The sequence below is a fragment of the Brienomyrus brachyistius genome, chromosome 21 (assembly GCF_023856365.1).
Source record: "Brienomyrus brachyistius isolate T26 chromosome 21, BBRACH_0.4, whole genome shotgun sequence".
Lineage (NCBI taxonomy): Eukaryota > Metazoa > Chordata > Actinopteri > Osteoglossiformes > Mormyridae > Brienomyrus > Brienomyrus brachyistius.
The window spans coordinates 7,487,635-7,508,618 of record NC_064553.1 but is presented as its reverse complement, the minus strand read 5'-3'; the positions used below and the strand labels follow the sequence as shown (position 1 = coordinate 7,508,618).

At 41.2% G+C, this 20,984-nt stretch overlaps 2 protein-coding genes and 1 long non-coding RNA gene across 10 annotated transcripts in view; 2 read left to right on the top strand and 1 right to left on the bottom strand.

Moving 5' to 3' along the window:
* Window positions 1–3,881, top strand: part of LOC125717088 (uncharacterized) — a 63,026-nt gene extending 59,145 nt beyond the window's left edge. The window contains exon 3 of the long non-coding RNA XR_007384473.1: window positions 3,696–3,881. This is a non-coding gene — a long non-coding RNA (uncharacterized LOC125717088). The remainder of the gene's footprint in view (window positions 1–3,695) is intronic.
* A 5,764-nt stretch (window positions 3,882–9,645) lies between these two features.
* LOC125717086 (complement factor H-like) overlaps window positions 9,646–20,984 on the top strand; it is a 24,576-nt gene continuing 13,237 nt past the window's right edge. The window contains exons 1-7 of one of the 5 annotated variants that reach the window (XM_048990056.1): window positions 9,646–9,767; window positions 9,926–10,111; window positions 11,929–12,087; window positions 12,926–13,102; window positions 14,882–14,923; window positions 15,666–15,824; window positions 15,923–15,966. In XM_048990056.1, coding sequence (XP_048846013.1) covers window positions 9,704–9,767; window positions 9,926–10,111; window positions 11,929–12,087; window positions 12,926–13,102; window positions 14,882–14,923; window positions 15,666–15,824; window positions 15,923–15,966 — 831 coding nt within the window. In that variant the 5' untranslated portion in view covers window positions 9,646–9,703. Of the gene's footprint in view, window positions 9,768–9,925; window positions 10,112–11,928; window positions 12,088–12,925; window positions 13,103–14,881; window positions 14,924–15,665; window positions 15,825–15,922; window positions 16,103–20,984 lie in introns of all 5 variants that reach the window. The other 4 variants (XM_048990053.1, XM_048990052.1, XM_048990055.1 and 1 more) reach the window with 4 other exon arrangements.
* The window catches only part of zbtb41 (zinc finger and BTB domain containing 41), a 21,263-nt gene continuing 17,698 nt past the window's right edge, over window positions 17,420–20,984 (bottom strand). For 2 of the 4 annotated variants that reach the window (XM_048990044.1, XM_048990045.1), the window contains exons 9-11: window positions 18,671–18,776; window positions 18,463–18,551; window positions 17,420–18,365 (exon numbers count right to left, since the gene is read on the bottom strand). In XM_048990044.1, coding sequence (XP_048846001.1) covers window positions 17,734–18,365; window positions 18,463–18,551; window positions 18,671–18,776 — 827 coding nt within the window. In that variant the 3' untranslated portion in view covers window positions 17,420–17,733. The remainder of the gene's footprint in view (window positions 18,366–18,462; window positions 18,552–18,670; window positions 18,777–20,984) is intronic. The other 2 variants (XM_048990047.1, XM_048990046.1) reach the window with 2 other exon arrangements.

Here is a 20,984-nt window from a genome sequence, read left to right as displayed (position 1 = left end):
AAAGTCATTTCAATCAATTATCACCTCACTGGGGGAGATGGTATGCTTATAAAGAACCCAAATTTATAAGGTGAAAAGATTTGAGCAAGTGACGTATTCCTTTATTTACTTATAGCAAATGCTTTTAGCCAAAGCGATGTACATTTTTGAGACAGAGGAGAGTCAGACAGTCCTCGGCGCTGGAGTAATATCGGTTTAAGGGCTATGCTAGAGGCCAAAATGTTGCACGTTATAAATACGTTTGTAAGTTTATATAAAGTTAATAGACTGTTTAGCATATTTTCATGCTATCATTAATAAACTGTAGCATGAGAGTCATATGAATCATTATTCTGAATTGACTCAATCTATTTTACGTATCCTTTTGAAATGCATAAAATCAGAAAATGTTATAAATTTATTATATGCATATTTCTAAGGAATGGATTTTTTAATATATGTTAATCTTCCTTATCTCATATTTGAGATACCTGCAGTTCGGTTTTGGAAACAACCAGTAAAATGTGAAGTTTCCGCATATTTTATGCATGTTAAGATTGCTACAATATTAAATCTGCACATCAGCTGACGATTCATTGTCACACAATACAAAGTCATCACTCCGTCACCGAGCAGGTCATGTGGAAGCACTTTAGTGCACCTTTGGATTTCCTGCTGCTGTCTCTACTGCCCTCTGCTGTGTAAAGACCGCCATGACAGGCCTCCAGTTTCTCTTTTGTACGGTACTGTCAGGATGCCTTAGAGTTCCCCGATTTTGGTCCTAGAGGGCCAGAATCCAACGCAGTTTGCACATTTCCCTGTTCAAACACACCCTCTAAACCTGCTAATTAGCTGATTAAGGCATGTGTTGAGCAAGGAAATCTGCAAACTGTGTTGGATTCTGGCCCTGCCGGACCCGGGCAGCACAGCTGTAGAGGAATAGCAAACGAATTAAATCAGGTATCGCGTGATTATGAAGAAACTATACCTGTCAATTTCCAGTTTTCAGATGGCACTGAATTTTAGTAGAACAGGCCGTTTCTGTCTTACCTGCAATTACACATGAATTTTATTCTCTGCTTTGAGAATCTGAGCATAAAATAGAGAGATGAAGTTTTCTAAGCAGAGTAAGACTTTAAATGTTTACACTTTGTCACGGGTCAGGACAAATCTAGAACAGGCCGCTTCTAGCGTGATACAAAGGGACCTTAATGTTTATTCGGAAGTGCTCCCTGTACGCAGCGTAGAAGTCTGGCACCACTTAAAGTGAGAAAAGGGAGGGGGGAAAAACACATTTAAAAGAAGCTCCAGCTAAAAGTGGCCCCCAGAGGGAGGCACCCAGAAGTGCCAGATTGAGGCTGCTGATTGCTGGCACTCATCCTGGGCAGAATCTGTAACGCACTTTCCGCATCGTTCTCCCTGCTTGTGGGGGGCGTTCTGTCTTCATGCTCCCTGGAAGGCTTCCCAGCACCTAGCTGATTGTCCACCAACCCTGTGCATTTAACATTCCTCACACGGAGTGCCTCGCTATTAACCAAGCAGCCCATAAGCGCAGTGCTGGAACCAGCATGGTGGAATCCATCGCTGCTGGGGTTAGCAGCCTTCCCTCCACCCCTTATTTTTATTTCCCATCTTCAAAGTAAACCTTCTTATCTTTAAAGACATTCGGTGCAGGACCACCGCTTGCCCTAATTTGTCTTTATAAGTAATTGACACGTGGGGGGGTTGGGATTCACATCCTGATATTACTCCAAATATGGAAATGATTTCAGGCAGCCGAATGACTCAGTGCATGGCCTCTGAAATTAGCAGATCGTCTTAAGAGTCTCACCGGGGAAATGGCAGCATTTATGAAATGTGTACAGGAACCACTTAAGTCCCGCAGCACAGTTTGAGAAGCAGAACGAATGTTGTTTTCAACAGGGGAAAAAAAAAAAAAAACGTTGCACAGGTACCAGAGATGCTGAGGTTTACTGAGAAAGATCATCAAACCTTAATCTGTATCTCCAAAGCTCTGGAAAATACTGCTAGAGTCTGGGAAATCTATTCCAACATATAAGCTCTAGTTAATATATCGGCTTCACCAATTATTTGTTGTTATACATCATTCGGTTTGTAAAGTTGTGTTTGTTTTTGTTGTTGCTCTCTGTGGTTCCTGGTTTATAGAATAGAATAGAATAGAACATAATAGAATAGAATAGATCAGAATAGAACAGAACAGAACAGAATAGAACAGAACAGAACAGAACAGAACAGAATAGCGATACTTTATTAGTCCCTGTCTCCTACCTCATCTTGCTCTCCATGAGGCACACAGACATGTCAGAGAAAGCTTGGGGGGGGGGTCACAGCACAGGGTCCAGTGAAGTGCAGTGCAGCATGCAGTACATCTGCAGCTGGGGGGTTAAGTGCCTTGCTCAAGGGAAAAAACACACAATTTAAAAATTGCAAGAATTTCTCCTGTTGTCCAATAACGTTACTGCTATCGTGTTGGATGGCTTGAAGAGTTCCACTTCAGCTCCCTAACCTCTCCTCAGGGGCACCCCAGCCGTTCCATGTATTTATTACATTTCACCACCAGCTCTCTTATGTTGGGTTATTTAACTAAGTTAATGAATTAACGCACTATTGATTAGCCAAACATGGTGTCAGTACCGGTCCCTGTGCTGCCTTGTCTATCATCCTGTTCCTAGCGTCTGAGTCCTGACTGTTAAGTGATAATGACTCTCACCTGCGTCTTGTCATTCATTATTTCCAGCTCTATTGTTTTGTTAATCGTCATGGCCCGCGTCTGCCCCTCATGTAGAACTCGTTACGTTGTGTGTGTGTGTGTGTGTGTGTGTGTGTGTGTGTGTGTGTGTGTGTGTGTGTGTTTATCGTTGTGGATGTAGATGTGGGTGCTGTGGCTGTTTCTGCTGGTTTACTTGCTTTCGCCTTTGGTGATTTTCATTTCCGTTCACCCCACCTACACCTGTGTGTAGATCAGCCCATGTTCCTGCGTGTTAGTCTGTCCTACGTACCTCTGTTTTGACCTCATGCAGTCCTGTCTCTTCATAAGTTTCCCCAGTGTCTGAAAGCTGCTCCCTGGATTGTCTCCATCTCCCAGTCCCATCGTGACCCATGGTGCGCTGGTGATCGAGTCACAAAATGCATCAGTGTATTGTATGGGCTGCTGGGGTGACTCTTGGAGAGGTTTTGAAATTGCTAAACTGAGACACTTTTATAGACATCATAATTTCACACCAACATGAAGATCATTTAAACATTTATTTTTAACTGCCAAAGATTTTTGCACAGTGTTATATATGTAAATGTAAAATTGCAGATATGGTATTGCTACAGAAAAAAAATCAGCTATAAGTTACAACTGTGCAGTGAAGTTTTATATAATACAGCAAGCAATATAGAGAGTTTGGGTTCAGGTATATGACTGTAGTAGTGTTTTTGACTTAACCTTAAGGCTGTGTATGTTCAGTTTATCTCAGAGCAGGCTGCTGTGCAAAAATGCAGTACCCCCACTGGCCACATGAGGGAACGTGTTCTGTATAAATCACCAGAAGACAGCAGTGACTAGCCATCGTCCATTTTTGCCCAGTCAGTGATGGGCAATATTTCAGTGAAACTTTAAAGTTCATTCCTACATACATGTAGAAGATCCCGCAGGCAAGGCTCAGCTTCCTCATCCGCGCAACATATGACACGCTTCTCTGTCCTAGGAACCTTCACCTGTGGTTCGGGAGCGAGGAATGCTGCACGCTCTGCAACACCCCCCAATGCAAACCTCCAGCACATCTTGTCAGGTTGTAAGATCGCGCTCTCCCAAGGACATTGTAGATGGTGTCACGACCAGGTGCTAAGCAAGTTAGCAGAGGTGCTGGAGAGCCGGCGACAGGGTAGCAAAGGGGTACCACCTGCAGAGAACCACAGCCGCGGCAGCTTTGTCGTGGAAGGTGGGGGGAGAAGGAATACTAGGCCAAAGGAATCAACTAGGCCGATTTCCCCCGACCAGGAGTGGAACATGAGAGTTGACCTCGACAGGCAGCTCTGCTTCCCAACCGAGATCACTACTACATCTCTCCGCCCTCACATAGTGGCGTGGTCCACAAAAGTGAAATCCGTGCTCCTCATCGAGCTCACGATACCAGCAGAGGAGGGGATCGAGGCTGCCTACCTGCGAAAAAAGGCCAAGTACTCAGAGCTGGCTGCTGAGTGCAGGATGGTGGGCTGGAAGACTACCATGTATCCAGTGGAGGTTGGATGCCGAGGCTACGTAGGGCTGTCAATCACTCGCCTTCTGAGGGACGTAGGAGGGAACCTAAAGAAGGCAGTCAAAGAGCTGGGAGAGGAGGCTGAGAAGGGTAGGAAGGACAAGTGCTGGGGAAACAACTAACCTCACTAACAGCCGCAGGGGAAACACCAATCAGCTGCAGGGGTGACAGGGAGACGTCCCTGTCACTGCTCCACCACCAGGAAATGTTCCAGGATTAAAGGAGCGAAACGTTGTTGATCGGTGGTTCCTGGCTGATGACCCTGAAATTGACCCATGGACACCGGAGGAGGTGCAACCGGCAGCAATGCCTAGCAGGCAATTCCATCTTCCTGTATATACTACTAACAGAGATAATAAGCAGTTAAAACCACGTGTTTGCATTTGTAGCCTGTATCTGTACATCCATGGATGGACCGGCCATTTTCCCTGAGGGCCGTTGTTTATGTGGACCAGGAAACTGCCCTAAGAAAGTCCTTGTCTTTCAGTGCCGATCATTGGAGATGTATGGCTCTTTGTGAGCACTTGGGGGTGTAGAGGCAAGACAGCGTAACAAAGAGCTGCTCCTGCAAGACAGAGGCACAGAATGAACAAGACTGATGAAGTTGTTAAGAGATCAGCCGAGTCACAGGTCACATGACTGGCATCAGGGGGAATTAGCTTCCACTTTGCTTTGCCAAAGGTCCAAAGGATGATTTATGTGCTTACATGGTTAGTAATATCCAGGGACAGCCGGTGAGAATGTTATGCTTGTGCGATGTGTTAAACTGAGTAGGCATCATGTTGAAGTCTGAAACCATATAAGAAGTTTATGGTGAGTATACAGTTTTAAAATGAGTGTAAAATACTAATTGCAAGTATATTTTTAACATTCGGTAGATGCACTGAGCTGAACACTCACACATTCTGTAATATATGCCAAGATGCAATTGGCAGAAGTAATTGTACAAAGAAATATACTTTTTTTTTTATAATTTCTGTTTATCTTTAAAGACCTATGAATCAATTGAACCAAAATAATTATAAAACATGTTCCTTATTGCATTAAGTATTTCGAGGACCTCCTGAATCCCACTGATGCTCCTTCCTTGGAGGAAGTAGAGCTGGAAGACTCAGAGGAGGACTTGTCCATCTCTAAGGCTGAGGTCACTGAAGTAGTCAAATACTCTTCTCTTCTCCCTGAGCCCCAGAACAGCTTTTGATGTTGTTGACCCATCTTGGCTGACACGCCTCTTTTACATAGTGTGGAGGTTGGAGACAGTTGCCTTTGGCAGATTGGCAGACTGGGATGGTGGTCCCAATCTTATAAAAAGGGGACTGGAGGATGTGCTCTAACTTTATGGCGATCCTCAGCCGACCTGTGAAGTTAAGGGTGCACATGTTGTGTTCGCGTTAGACTTATTTGTGGCCTTATGAACATGTTTGAAGCTTAATGTTGCTAATTTTATTGTTAAAGTGGTCCATAAAATGTTCAGTACCAGTATTACTTGATAGTAGAGGTTCAGCCTTATTTATTAGGTAAGTTATTGTCTGAAAAAGGTAGTGAGGGTTAATTCTTTTGCGATCAAGGTTAGAGTAATAGGCCTATGTAGGGCTTGCTTGTACAGACCATCACTAACCCCCCTGACTTCCGTTTGTGCTCTAATCTACAGCATTCCTGTTTGTGAGTGTGTGTGCGATCGTTGAACTACAGGAAATGTCTGTTGGTTTTGACAATTTTATTTTTCAGAGGTATCGTTTCATTCAAACCCCGACTAATCACAGTATTAAACGCATGCATGACTTTAACATTTGCACTGGAAATGAAGCTTGTATTACTTTCCACATTTATAAATCATAGGTCATAACACATACTCCGCATTTACTCTGCGAGTGCTGATCAATTCTAGTGTATGATGTGCATTGGGTCCTGTGACCTGCTGCTAAGTCCAAGAAGGACAAGAAACGTTTGATGAATGCAGCAGTCTGTATGTCCACATGTATGTTGAAATCTAGCTGTATGTTGAAAGTATTATAGTATCTAAATTAATAACTGTCTGCGTACGATGAGTATGATCCAGGCAGTCTGCGTACGATGAGTATGATCCAGGCAGTCTGCGTACGATGAGTATGATCCAGGCAGTCTGCGTACGATGAGTATGATCCAGGCAGTCTGCATACGATGCAGATGTAGATGGACACATCAGACCCCATTTTGAAGTAGCGTAGCTTTAAATTTTGTACAGTATTTTATGATTTTCAGTTTGTTGGTTAGGAGTAAAGAAAAATTGCTGCCAGGTTGCCTCCAGACCCAGAGCCCCACAGTTTCTGTATGATACTAAAGGTGGGGGATTCAGCTGGGGTCGGGATGGCCTGCTGACGGCCTCTGGCCTCGGCCCACTTAACTCTTCTTTTTCCTGGCCTGCTTGCTGTGCACAGATATTTAAAGTGTGTTTTATGACTGAATGAAATAACACTTTGAAATGGCTACTAGCACATCATGCTGCCTGACCGCTAAGAAGAGCTAGAAGCAGTTAACTGGAGGAATGTGAAACACTGACCTGAATATCGGTGGAAAAAAGTGTCCGGTATGAATAATGTGATCATTCTGAAGTTGACAGCCACATTACCGATGAATATTCATGTCTGTCTTCATCCCTTCTTTCCATTTTCTTAAAAACATTGACTTGGGCGGTATTACGATATATCGTAGAATTTTTGGCACACCACGTCGAATTAAATCCCGCCCAAGCCAACGTCGATGGCTCGTTGGGTTTGTGTAGATAATGTTACATTTACTCACCATTTAAATGTTTGTGTTGTTTTCCATCACACTTAATTTTGCTAATTATTCATACCATCATGTCATACAGGCATACCTCGGTATACCGTATTTTGATCGTATTTTCAAATGATATGTTGATTGTTGTTAACACATATGCCTGTGAGTGCCTATGCGTGATTTCTGCAGACTAACTACAGACACCTATAAGTTCTAAAGATATCGCATTAAAAAAATATGATCAAAAAAATGTTGCACCACAATTTTAATATTGCTTGCATCTGCTGGTCTTATGCCAGAGTGGCTAATTGGGATATAAATGATTCCCCCGCTCGACAAATTTTATCGATGGAGTTTTGCCTCCCCCCCCCACAAGAAAACTGAGTGACTACATCATAGTTATTAATTAAACCTGACTGGAGACTAAAACTAGAGTTGGTGTATGTGGATCAAAGCCAGGTCTCTGTAAGGTTAGAGTTTGAGGCAAGTGCCCATGTCATTGACAAGAAGTAATCTGTCTCCTACAGAGCGAATGATCCACAATGAGCAATTAATATTAGATAAGTGTTGTAGTGGGCGGGTTGCATTGTGTTCTAGAATCCTGCACAGGTCCGTGTACCTGCAGGTGAGGGAGCCAAAGATGCACCGTGACTCAGGAATGCGACAACAAAATGAAACAGGACATCAGCCAGAAGCAAAGATGGATCCATGCTGATGGATTATTCACTTGTGAACGTCCACACAGAATGTTACAGCGTACAGTCAGCAGCTGTTTACAGGAACATAGTCAACAGTCCACAGCAGCGGACTATGACCTTGCTATTTAGTGAAAGGCTGAAAGCCAGCAGACATATTGTGTGCTTAATAGATTTTTGTTCATTTGTTCCCAGAAGTGATGTTTAACACCTTGTAGCCTTTGCCCGGTGACAGTCTTTGCCAGAGCAGGACTGTGTTTATATTTATTTGTAAATCACCCAGACGTTGTGTCTGGCAAAGTGTGTGTTTGAGCAGGTTGAGGAGATGATGTCCTTAGATTGACTTATCCTATCAGCACACCGATATGAACCTGTTACAAACTGAATGGTGAAACATCTTTAACCCCCCAGCCTGCATCCCGGGAAAACTTAGAGAGGCTCATTCACCTAAATACATGATTTTCAACGGCAGAAGAAAATTAAAGTAAAAACTGGGAAAACGTACAGCAAGTCCTCAGCTACAGTGTGTTAAAGCTGTAATTTCTTCTGACCTTGGATACGGATAATTATTCACTGCTTGTTTCCTTAGGACAAATTTAGTTGACAAAGGTTAATTACAACAAGATACTTTATTTTAGGGTTAGTTTAGTATCATCAACAATGTCTCGCAGGGCAAATTGCTAGAAGAGGCCCAACCTTGCATTCTGTGAGAAGGTAAAAATCTGTGAAACTTTCAAAGCACATTTTTGACACTAAGTGCTTCACATTTTCAAGCAGAAACCTAAAGCCATTTTGCTATCTGTAATTCCATGTATTTTAACACTATAGCAAGTTAATTGAATGTTACCCCTACAATATTCCCATCGTTCTAAGTCTCATAAGTGATGCATTTTAAACAAAAACTCACCACATGAATGTCACCCAAGGGTCAAACTCAGCATGACATGATCGAACATGACTGACAACGTCCGCTGATTGACTTGGTGACGATCGTTCAATAATTATTTAGCCGTAATCTGATGCATCAGTTTTCTTATATATTTTTAACATTTGAATAATAATCTGACATACATTTCGTATTGGCTAGCCAACAATTCAGGAACACTGTGGTACAGAGTTTCTCAAGAGGTACCACAGTATTAGAGGAAAGACAGATATCTGATAGCTTCCAAAATTGTTGCATGTCTGACCTTTGAACCTTCCTAACATTGCTCTGCCTCTTGAACAGCACACTATCTGAGACCCTCTACACTAATCCTCTACCAATGAGTAGAAGTAATGCCACTGCAGAGCTGATCTAAACCCTGCTGAGATCAGATCCACTCGGCTACCATTGATCTGTATGATCATCTTCTGTATAAAAAAAGGTTTAAAATCTACTGCAAATGTACTATAAGGAATCACAATGGCGACTTTCACACACTGTACATGTTGATATTTGATCAAAAACACTGCATGCACGAGTTTTATGCCGTACTTTAAAAGTGTGTTTCGTTATTTAAAATATGTAGACCAGGGTTTCTCAACATAGTCCTCGGGGGTCTCCAGACAGTCCGCGTTTTTTGGGAAAGCAAAAATCTGGACTTTCTGACAGGGAGCTGGGAGGGAGAAACATGGACAGTCCTGGGGGGCCCTGAGGGCCTTTTATTACTTAATACTCCAAAATAGTTTTCTGCTTGTAACTGATTCTCCTTATTTATTTATTGACTCGATCCATAAGCAAAACAAGGTACCATCACAGATATCATCACAGGATGAAGACCGTTCAGTATAATATGATGTGCATATTTTAATAAGTACATCTACAAGTGACAGATACTGAATCATGTGTTGCTGTAGGGTAACATTTGGCAACAGTTCATTCCTGCGAATACAGTTCTGTTTAAATAGCAGTAAATGATTAACCTTTCGAGGTATTTAAGCTTCATTGATTTCACTGGCAGGTCACAGATCTGTGACGCATCTTAAGAAGCATCAAGAACAAGTTGAATTCGGAATAAAATGGGAGTTATACAATTATGTGCATTCCTTGCGCTTTGCGTTTCATCTTCAGTACTTCAAAGTGGTAAGAGTTCCCCATTTAAGATGTGAATCATTGATTGTCCTGCATATATCGTCAAAATTATAAAATGACAATTTGTGTTATATACTATTATGAATAAAAAGAAAATGTAAAGAAACCGAAGTGTTCAAATTTACTCCAGTTGTATTTCCTCTGAACAGCATACTGTAAAGACTGTGCTCCTCCACCTCATGTAAAAGATGGATTAATTTTGGCCAAATGGCAGAAGACATACCGTGACGAATCTACATTAACCGTTGCCTGTCGTGAATCATATGAAATTCAAGGGGATAAAGAAATTGATTGTCATAATGGAGAATGGAGCCCAATCCCTCGATGTGTAGAGAGTAAGTACTATTTATTAAGTCTTTTGACATTGAACGTCTTGCTACAAAGACATTGCAATTAAGTGAAATTTCTTAGTGTGTGTGCAAATGGGAAAGATTGTGTGTTTGCCCTGCAATGGACAGGTATCCCATTAAGGGTGTTCCCTGCCAAATGCTTCAGGACTAGAATAAGCTCCAGACTAACCCCGTCACCCTTTACTGATGGATGGATGGATGGATGGATGATTGATTTTGTTTCTGCATTTATTGCAATGCAACAGCTAAAATTAGCTGGGCATCACCCACCACTTTGAGTCATACTGGGATTTATTTTTAAATTATGTCATTGATTTAATACCTATTGTGATTGTTGTTCTATTTGAGTGACAAACAAAGTAATTATACGTCAATGGATGGAAATCATCATTTTTGTAAGTAGATGGATATAACCAGTGGGGAAATAAAAGCCGACAATGTTAACATATCCTTATACCATGACAGATGCTGGCTTTTGGACTTTACTTTGGTAACAATCACAGGTGTGAATCGTACGTTTTGGCACGATACGATTCTATTTTGTAAGTAATAGATTCCATATCGGGCGATATCTGAAATGTTACTGCAATCCGATACAATTCAGTTATGTTCAGTAATGCATGATGAATATTTTGAATACAGTGAAACACAAGTTGAGTTTAGTGGAATTAATTTCAATTCAAAAAGATATAACAATAGTTCTAAATGTTTCATTTTAATAGCAGAATATCTTAAACTATATTAAGTGTTTTAGAATAAAAAAAAACTATCAAAACACAGAAATGTGTGCACAAGAAACATTGTCTGGTATTCATACTTTAACAACAAAAAATAATTTGGGGATTTGTATGACTTGCTTTCAAAACTTAGGAACATAGTTGTACTGAACTACATAAAATGTACAGTAATGTGGTCTCCAATCTCTACAATGGTGAGTCTCTAGATTGCTTTGTGTGAGATTTTTTTCACAGATTTAGTTTATGAATGGATATTTCTTCCATCCATCCATCCATTTATCCATTTTCCAAACCGCTTGTCCTACTGGGTCATGGGGTGGATATTTCTTAATTGAATCAATTACAGTGCATTGTCAACTTATCAATCAATATATCAATTAGAATCAATGAACTGTTACACCCCTAGTAACAATTGCGATGGCCCGTTACCTCCTCGGCCTAAAGAGCATGACATCCATTATTTCCATAAAAGATTTAAAAGATTTCAGTGTCTGGGTGGGATTGCTGACGTTGCTTCCATGGATTCTCCCAGCTCTGTAAATGGGAGTGACGTGCTCTATGAGTATCTTTGGGTTTCTGTTTTGACAACACCTCAATGTCCGCAATGTAAAACCATGATCTTGTTTCTCCATGTTCGTTTCTATGTTAAGTCTTCAAGGCATCATAGGTAGTGTCCTGGTGTCGTTCTATGGTCAATAGTTTCATATTGTGTTGCTGTTCTTGAGGGGTCCTCTAGGGGGCAGAATGATTGATGGATTGATGACGATTGGGGAGATTGTAAGACCTCAAACATTGACTTTTAAGCCTATCATGAGAAGCTACTTAGGGATTTCGCCCTCTCTCCTACTCTCTCACATTCTCTTTCTCTCTCCCTTCCTCAATGGGTTGTCGGGTTTGAGTTAACAGTATATAGACTTGTAAGGCATGACTGTGACCAACAGCATTCATTACTAAAGAAAACATCTGACTTATTTAGTCGCAAATGCTACATTCTTATTGACTAAATAACCCAAATAATCAAAATCTTACAAGATCGCTAATGATAACATTTTTCCTTCCATTTAGGAGAAAAGTGTGGAGCTCCTGTAGCAGTAGAACATGCAACTGTGGTTAAACAGAATCAAAAGGAAATTTCTTATCGGTGTGACGAAGGGTATGAATTGAATGGGAACAGCAAAGTAACCTGTAATAATGGACAATGGACTGCCAGTCCAGTTTGTTCACGTGAGTATTGTGGTTGGGTGTACAGACACAAGCAAACAACAGATCCTCGCAGGTCTCAGCCAGGAGAGGCTGGTATATAATAAGTAATACACTTCAACATAAGGCACATTGAAAGATAGGGGTTGGTCAGTCCAGGTCCGGGTCCCTTAATCCATCCCCAGGTTTCTCTGAAAGTTGGGAGGTCAAACAAACTGGTGTTCAGGTTCTCCGGTCTCGAGGGGTCACTTGTCTGAGCAGCGCTGCTCTCCTTGCGAGGAAGCTGACCTTAATGCTGGTCCTTCACTCACTGTTCTGGAGGATCCTTCCAAACGGGTGGCTCCCAAGCACGGTTGATTAGGGGCGGAGCCTGTATCTGGCTGTTCATCAACACGTTGGTGTTGGGTGGAGCTGTAGGCAAGTGGTGGTCCAGTGGTCACCAATGAGTAGCTTACATAGAACTTATTAGAAATCACCACCACACCCCTCACAATTCCCCCCTCCCCTGGTCAACAAATTTAACTGTACAACATAGTTAAAGGGCTGGGAGAAATATTGTAGAACCAGTGTGATTAGTGTATCCTGGCACGCTTGCAGGCCGTGTACTTAGTCCTTGTAATTGTTTTGTAAGTAGCTGTATGTATTTAGCATAAACATTTGTGCTCCTGAGTATCATGTGTTCCCTTACCTGTGTGTATGTGTAATCCTGATGTGTCATAGTGTTGTGTAATGACCTACCATGTGTGAGCCCTCCTGTCTAGTGTGTAACCCCCCCCCCCGTCATATTTTCCATGTTTAAGTAGGATTCCAAATCATATTATATTAATTGGCTTTTTTGTAACACTAATATTTCCATTTTTAGCTGTATCTTGTGGATCACCTCCAGCTGTGGCAAATGCATTTCTGATAAGCCAGAGTACTAATAAAATAGAAGCTACTTATCAGTGTAACCATGGTTACATATTGACTGGCCCCAAAAAAGCAACATGTCGTAATGGGCAGTGGACCTTCCAATCTGAAGGTCTTCCAACTTGTTTACGTGAGTATAATGAATAGATCTTCAAACACCATACAAGTAGTTACATGCATTAATGGTGACTTTGTTTTTAGTAGCTCTGAGTTTTAAACGTCATTACACATTTAAACATCGTTCCGCATTGTTATATTTTTATTACGATTTATGTGACACCAACACGAATAATCTTCAAAATATTCAATTTAACTGTAAATATGGGAAATTAAAGAACGTCTTCATGCAAAAACGGTCCCTATATAACCATGAGTTCAAGTAGACATAGTGCAGGTTTTCTCACTAATGGCAGGATATCAGATGCACACAGGTACCACACGCAAAACCAAGTTTGTATATGCTATTGGTTTGAATTGTACTTAAAAAACCGTTTCTGACAAATTCGATTAGGGCCTATAAAAGGGAATCATTATATCCAGTTATTTTGCCAGGAAGATGGCTGTGTAGCCAGAATTTACAAAAAAAAAAAAAAAAAAAAATAGATCCAGTCAGAGGCGGCCACACAGAGTCTAACATTCTTGAAATAACGTCATCATGGTAAGTGGATAGTACAACCAAATGTTCTGGTTCTGCTCTCCAGAGGAATCACTTCTCATACTGTAGTACACGATTCAATCAGTAACTGGGAAAATGGAAACTTTAAGGCTGTTACATATTAGATGGAATTGTTCTGCTAGTTCCAGCAGACAGGTCAGATTGACACAGTGCTGCTCTGTGTCAAAAAACTGAAGGATCAAAAATCCTTCTTAGTAGACGAGGATTTCAGTTACTCAGGCTGATTAATGTTACACTTTCCCTAGTTAGCTTTGGACCATGTATTGATAGTTTATAACTATCAAGCATTTTACTCGTTTGTTGTAAATGTGTGTTGTCATTATATAAGTCAGTGTTTGTCTCTTGTACGATTATAGCCACATTCATACCAACATACACACTTGACATATAAGGCAATCAAAGGAAAAGCTGATAGGAAAAATATGTAACTTTTTACATGAACTTTTTACCATGCGTGATATTAAATTAAATCCATATTAAATTAGTGGGAAATACATGTTTATTGCTTGTTGTTTCTTAATCAAAATGTATATTGTTTTTATATATTATTCGTATGAAAGATATGTATGATCTTTCAACAGTCATTTGGTTAAATTAGACATGAGTAAATTCATGTGATATTCCCAGTAAACAAAGTGAAGGATGTTTCCTTTTCAAAAAAAAACCCATTCTAGTTGTGTGGAACCATTGTCCATGATTCAAAGAATTATATATAAAAACTAATTAACTTAATATGCATTTGACATGCATAAAGGACACACATTTAATATGGATTGTACATTAATGTATGTCATTCGTATTTTCCATCAATAAAGACTGAACGTCTAATGACACATTGTTAACATGACCTGTATGTTTATTTTGAGGGTCATATAAAGAGCTTATATGACTTGAGTAAAATGTAGAAGACTCACGTTATTTTTGAAGAACTTTTCCATATGTAAACACTTGATTATGAATGTGATTATACTGAAGTCTTCTGAATAGTTAAAATAATTCATGAATGGAGCAGTGAGGTTCTATTACAGTAGAACACGTAATCTGTCATGATAACTGGGCTACAGGAAACTTGTGATTCATTGCACCTGCAACAGGTTTAGGGCAAAATCAGAATGATTTAATTGGAAACAAAATAGATATTTAAAGAACTCTAAATGTTGAATCAACTATGTAAGTTTCACAGGAGATGCGCTGTACCAGCAATAATCAATCAATATTTATGAAACCCTGTAGGTACTGAAGGGACACAAAGCAATCCTGAGCCAATTAGACCTGGTGGGTAGTATTTCTTTGACTTTAAGATCGCTAAGCTTTTTCCTGTACCGTAGTCCCTCTGAATCCGTGGCTGATACATTCCAAGACCTTGCATGGATAACCAAAAGTGAGGGTGATAGTTAACTATCCGTGGACCCCATATGGGTGTGATTTTCAGGAATTACAAATGGTAATTGATAAATTTATACAGAATAAAGCATTACCCATGTTAAAAGCAGTAATAATAAAGTATAGTGCACATGTCCAGTTATACAGTACTGTAGAATAAACAACTGTACTCTCCCTCTGAGCTGAAAGGGATTATGACGCTTCAGCCTATTTCTTAAAAAACGATAGAGCACTGAAATAATATCATGTATCCACGGATGATGGCTCAATGAAAATCACGCTCTTTATACCCCTCAAAGGACGAAGGAACAATAGAAAAACTATTACACACAATTTTTTACCAGATCTTGGTAAACCACAGATAACTGAGACTGTGGACATGGGGGACTACTGTACATACAATGTAATGAATCCTTGTCATAATGTGTAAACTGCTGTCATTATGTAAATTTACAGCATGAATATCTATATTCTATTTAATTTTTATTTGCTGTGTCTTTTGGAGATATTTAATCATCATGCGACATGAGAAAGGATATACATTGCTGTGCATCGCCATTAAAATAATGAGCATAAAAAATATTCAATATTATTTAAAAAATAGTAACACTATTATAATACATTGTATCATTAGGTCAAGGTTGTGGATCACCTCCAAAGATTAACAATGGCGACGTGATTGAGAATAAGAGAGGGAAAGCGACGTATCAGTGTAACAGATATTTTAAATTAAAGGACAGGAATCATGCAACATGTCAAAATGGCCAGTGGCACGACCCTCCAACTTGTTTGCGTGAGTATTTTTCTTTGTCAAAAGAAAGTATATAGTTTTTTTGTTGTTTGTTAAACATTTTATCATAATATTGCTAATTGTTTGTCACTTTTTACCAGCTCCGTGTTCAATACCACCAATACCTGCCGAACATAATCTTCTGGTTCCGAGTCAGACTACCTATATTCCAGAGGGCGAGACTCTATATATCCCTTGTAGAACCAGAACTTACAATCCTATAACAAGGGGATACCACGGCATAGGATCCTGTAAGAATGGACAAATGAACTACACGGGATGTAAGTTCAATGATACTTATGACTGCTGTGAAAAACTGTGAAATGACACACATGATTTATTGGAATAATCGGTAATGATGTACATTAAGTTCACCTCCAAAATGCATTTCTAAGTCATACTCCTAAATTTATTTTTCAGGCATACCATATTATAACTGAGAAGGTAAGTGTTATATTGCATCGATACAGTTTTAAGCCAAAGTTAATTAATTTATTAAATAACAGGTGATCATATATCCATATACCCATGAATTAAGTAATTTTTTTATTGATAGGGTTGGTCATCGTCAGTAAACTACCATACAGAAGAGCTTTACGATTTGTTCAATTATACATTTTAATTAAGAAATAAAAATAGATATATTTCAAACTTTTCATTCTTTAGGCGGTGATTTCACAAAATAACAATATATTTTCTATCCCTTTTAGACATTCTATTGAGTGTTTGCAGTTTAAACGTTTTAATTAATATACATCTCATACTCGTTGAAGTGAGTGTAATGTGCTTTGACCTTAAAGTTTTGCAATCCAATTTCTTTGACTAGTAAACTCAAGAAGACAGTGAGAATACTAGGACAACATTCCCTTTTGTGGTTTTACCAAAGTGTTTATGGATTAAACCCACCTTTAATGTAAACTCGATGGTAGCTGGTACCAAACCTCTGAGATTCCAGAAAAGGTGCAGATTCACTGTGACACATCATTAGCATACTCTAGCACCCCCTGCTGACAGGAATAATCATACAAAGTAAGCTGTGGAAGCATGAAGTTAAGAATCATTAAGAGGAAAGTGAGGCTGGACTATGTATAAACCTATGCTATGGGGATAATATAAATAAAAAATACATGAGATGGTTCTATCAGTGTAACGACGACAGGAAATGTGCGGCCTGACATATGTCCAGGACAAGGATAATGTTTTAAATTACATAGATTTTATAATTCAAAAACAGGGATATTGAGAAAAGCAGGCCTAGAAAATCAAACTCTCACCCAGCATTGAAGAATAATCCAGGAGGTCACAGTGTACCCTGGGCAGGAGGAAATGTATCTAGTCAAACAAGTCAGTGTTTCCCAACCCAACCAAAAGCTTAAGATTTTGCTCCCTCCAAGGTTGCAGAAAAACGTGGACTGTCTGCAAGTCCCAGAGGACCCGGTTGGGACACAGTGTTTTACACTGATTTAAATCTAAAACATTTTGGTGTCCCTGAAAACATCCAGTGCATCTCTACAACCCCGGCACTTTCCAACTGCATTCTGACCCGGTATAATTACGACAACATTCTGCCACAAATACACAGAATACAATCAAAGATTATTTCAATCAATGTTTATTTTTGAGTCATGGAAAAACCCACATTTTACTTTTAAATACAATTAATGATGCACGATAAACTCAGAAAACTGGTAATGAATCCATTCTTCTGGAAGTATTTCGTTCCCCTTCAAGAATAAAACTGCAGGAATGTGCAGGAATCTTCAAGGAATGTTGGAGACAGATACAGAATGAGGCCAGATTAAAATGACCAGAATCAACCTTTCACTTTCCATAAAGACTGAAAAAAACACATAAAAACCTGTGTACAGTTGTCAGCACATTTTCATAGCAAAAAGAAACATCTGTACAGCTTTCAATGGCCGTGATCTGCACTTGAGATGTTCTGCACCTGGGCAGCTGCATCCAGTCCAAGTAAAGTACCCAGATAAGAAGGTTCTCTGGGATCGAGGATCTGGTCGCTTCGCACCGGGTGAACGATTGTGGCCGGCTGAGGGGTGAGAGTGTATTTCTCTAAGAAAACGAGATCGGCAGCTGGCTGGTATTCAGCTGTTGGTTGCCCCTCAGACTGAGTCTGGAGGATACCATGGGGGGCGTGGCCCCCGAGACCTGATTGGCTGGAGACCTCTGGCATGGGAACTGGAACGAGCGTAACTGGCACGCAGGTGTCGGGGCCCGCCCCCTGGAGGATGGCCTTCCGCTCAGACGGGTACGCCTTGCCGCGTTCGGCCGGATACATCTTATCCTGGTACGACGCGGCGAGGGCACCGGCCTTGTCCTCGCCCGGCTCAGTCGTGGCCGACTCCGCCGCCTTACTCCCGTGGACGTGGTCTGTGTGATACTTCAACTTGTCTTTCCTCTTGAAGGTGGCACTGCAGTGCGCACAGTTAAAGGGCCGGGCGTCCGAGTGTATCACCATGTGCTTCGTTAATGTCTTCTTTATCCTGAACGTCTGATTGCAGATCTGACACCTGTACGGCTTCTCCCCTTCAGAGTGGAGACAGCGACAGTTAGCGTGACACGGCTGGCCCCTGGTGCCGAAACAGCGTATCCTGTAAAAGGAACCAATCTGTTTCTGCGTTACCTGAATGGGTCCGGAAATGCATCTCCAGGCTGGACTTTCCTTTGAATTCCTTCTTGCAGACTTCACACTGATGCAGTGCTGCCTTGTACCTATTCCGAGGCAGAATTTGGTTTCAGTTGGTTCCTATTTGTGATGCCATTAATAACAGGTCAGCTAAAGTGGAGCAGGACAAAGACGGTCATTTACGAAACGCTGCGGCTTTGCTTACTTCTGCCACACCTTCTCCCCTAGATGAACGCTCCTATAATGCACCGTCAGGTGGTCGTGACGCCTGAAGCACTTGCCGCATTCTTCACATTGATGCGCCTTCTCTCCTGCAGCAAAAATGACGATCGTCTGCCAGTGCATTTGCAAGACGAGAACCACTTTTGCATGCGCGACGCGATTGGCTCATTTTGCCGTCACACTGCATGTACTTAGACCCTCGTACCTTTAATTAAGAATTAATACAAAGGAGATGGCAAACATGCAGGAAGTGCAGTTAGATCACATGACATTACGGGACAGCAGATGTAAAGGATGTTACATTATTTTCTGAATATAAATAAGAAACATGCACAGAAAAAATTATTACAGCATGACAGGAAGGAACAGGGCACTTTCCTTGGTATTTTTTCAATTCCTCTTGCGAAGGCTTTGGGCGCACTTGCCTTACAGACTGAATTAAACTTACCCGCCTTTTGCAAAACAGTACATCTTAGCCACATTACAATCAAAAAGAAAGTGTGATTAATGCAAGTCATTTAGATTTAGTCATGGAAGACGGAAAATATACCAAACCCGAGAGAGCCACGTCAGAAGCAAAGTGTTCTGAAGTTACCAGGCTGTTTACCTACGAGATCGGTCATCAGTAGAGCAGGATGTATTTACCTGAATGTATTTTTTTGTGTTTTGTTAGGTGATCATGCCGAATGAAGGTTTTGCCGCATTCGTCACACTCGTACCGCTTGTCATCATGATGGACCCTGAGATGTAGCCTGATAACAAAAAGATTGCTGAGAATTATGAAAAGTTGAAGGTTGCACAGACATGAATGCATGGACGTAACACGTAAATATTAAAGGAAACTCAACCAGCAGATTGTTGTGACTCTGGTCATTCATTTTCTGTTGATTTTTACTTTCAGTTTCCATCAGTCACTCGACCCTTTGTCTTACATAAGCACACACCTGCATGTTCGCCTGAACTCACCTGTACGAGCTTCCATGCCGGAAACTCTGGCCACATATACTGCAAAGATGAGGTTTCTCTCCACTATGAATCCTCATATGCTCATTCAAAAGGGCACTTCAGCCAAAAACTGAAAAAGATATGTTTTAGAGGAGCTTCAGTGTTGTCTATCCAACTAGGTTGTTCTGCTGGAAGTTGCCTATTTTTGGAGCTACTGGCAATTGAAATGTGGGGCTTCTCTCGAATATAACGGGAGTGAATGTCATTCTTTCTGTGGCGATTGAAGCACCAGACAAATACATTTGAAAAGTTCAACAGCAATGTCTCTTACCAGAAATCATGGGTCATATAGGCCTGTGACTGCCTATGTATGACTTCTGCAGACTAACCATAGACACCTATGGGATGCAGTTCTAAAGATATTACATTAAAATATACATACGATAAAAATTGTTGCACTACAATTTTAATATGGCTTGCATGTGTTTGGCTTATGCCAGAGTGGCTAATTGGGATATAAATGATTCCCCTGCTCGACAAATTTTATCGTTGTGCAAACAGTGCTAACCACTGCGCCACTCCCTCAAATATTGTTTAAGAGCAGAAAATCTCATGTTACATTGAAGCTTACAGTATATGTGGGGCCAAAGATACACTGTGACTCAGGAGTGCAACAACAAAATGAAACAGGACATCAGCCAGAAGCAAAGATGGAACTGTCACGACCGGTCGCGGAGGTAAGCGGCGATCGTGTGGTAGGGCGTGGAAGGAGCAGGCAGGCAAGCGGGATAACGGGAAAACAGGGGTTTAATGAGGTAACGGGGAGCAGGAGACATGTAACGCCACTAACATCAATGACAGACCAAGCAAACTGGGGAGACCAGGACTTAAATACACGGAACAAGGCAGCAGGAAACAAGACACGACTGGGCAGGATCAGGAAATCACACGTGGGTAATTAGGGGGCGTGGCACACACGAGGAGCGGACGAGCCGGGCATGACAGAACCCCCCCCCAAAGGCGCGCTACACCGGGCGCGCCAAGGAAGGGGGCGACGGACGGGACGAGGCAGAACAGGACCTGGAAAACAAGAACAGAATTAACGCACGACGGGGAACAGGACCGAAGCACAAAACAAGGCAAGAGACAGAACATAGGACAGGAGCTGACAAAGGGCCGGGAAAGCGGAGAGACAGACCAGAAAGGGAGACACAGAGGGAACAGGCGGGACAAAAGGACCGGGAGTGAACGGAGGGAACCCAGAGGGAGAAGGAGGAACACGAGGAGCGAAGGGACGAGGGACAAAGGCGGAAGGAGGAGAAAAGACAGGCGGGACAGAGATGGGAAAGAAG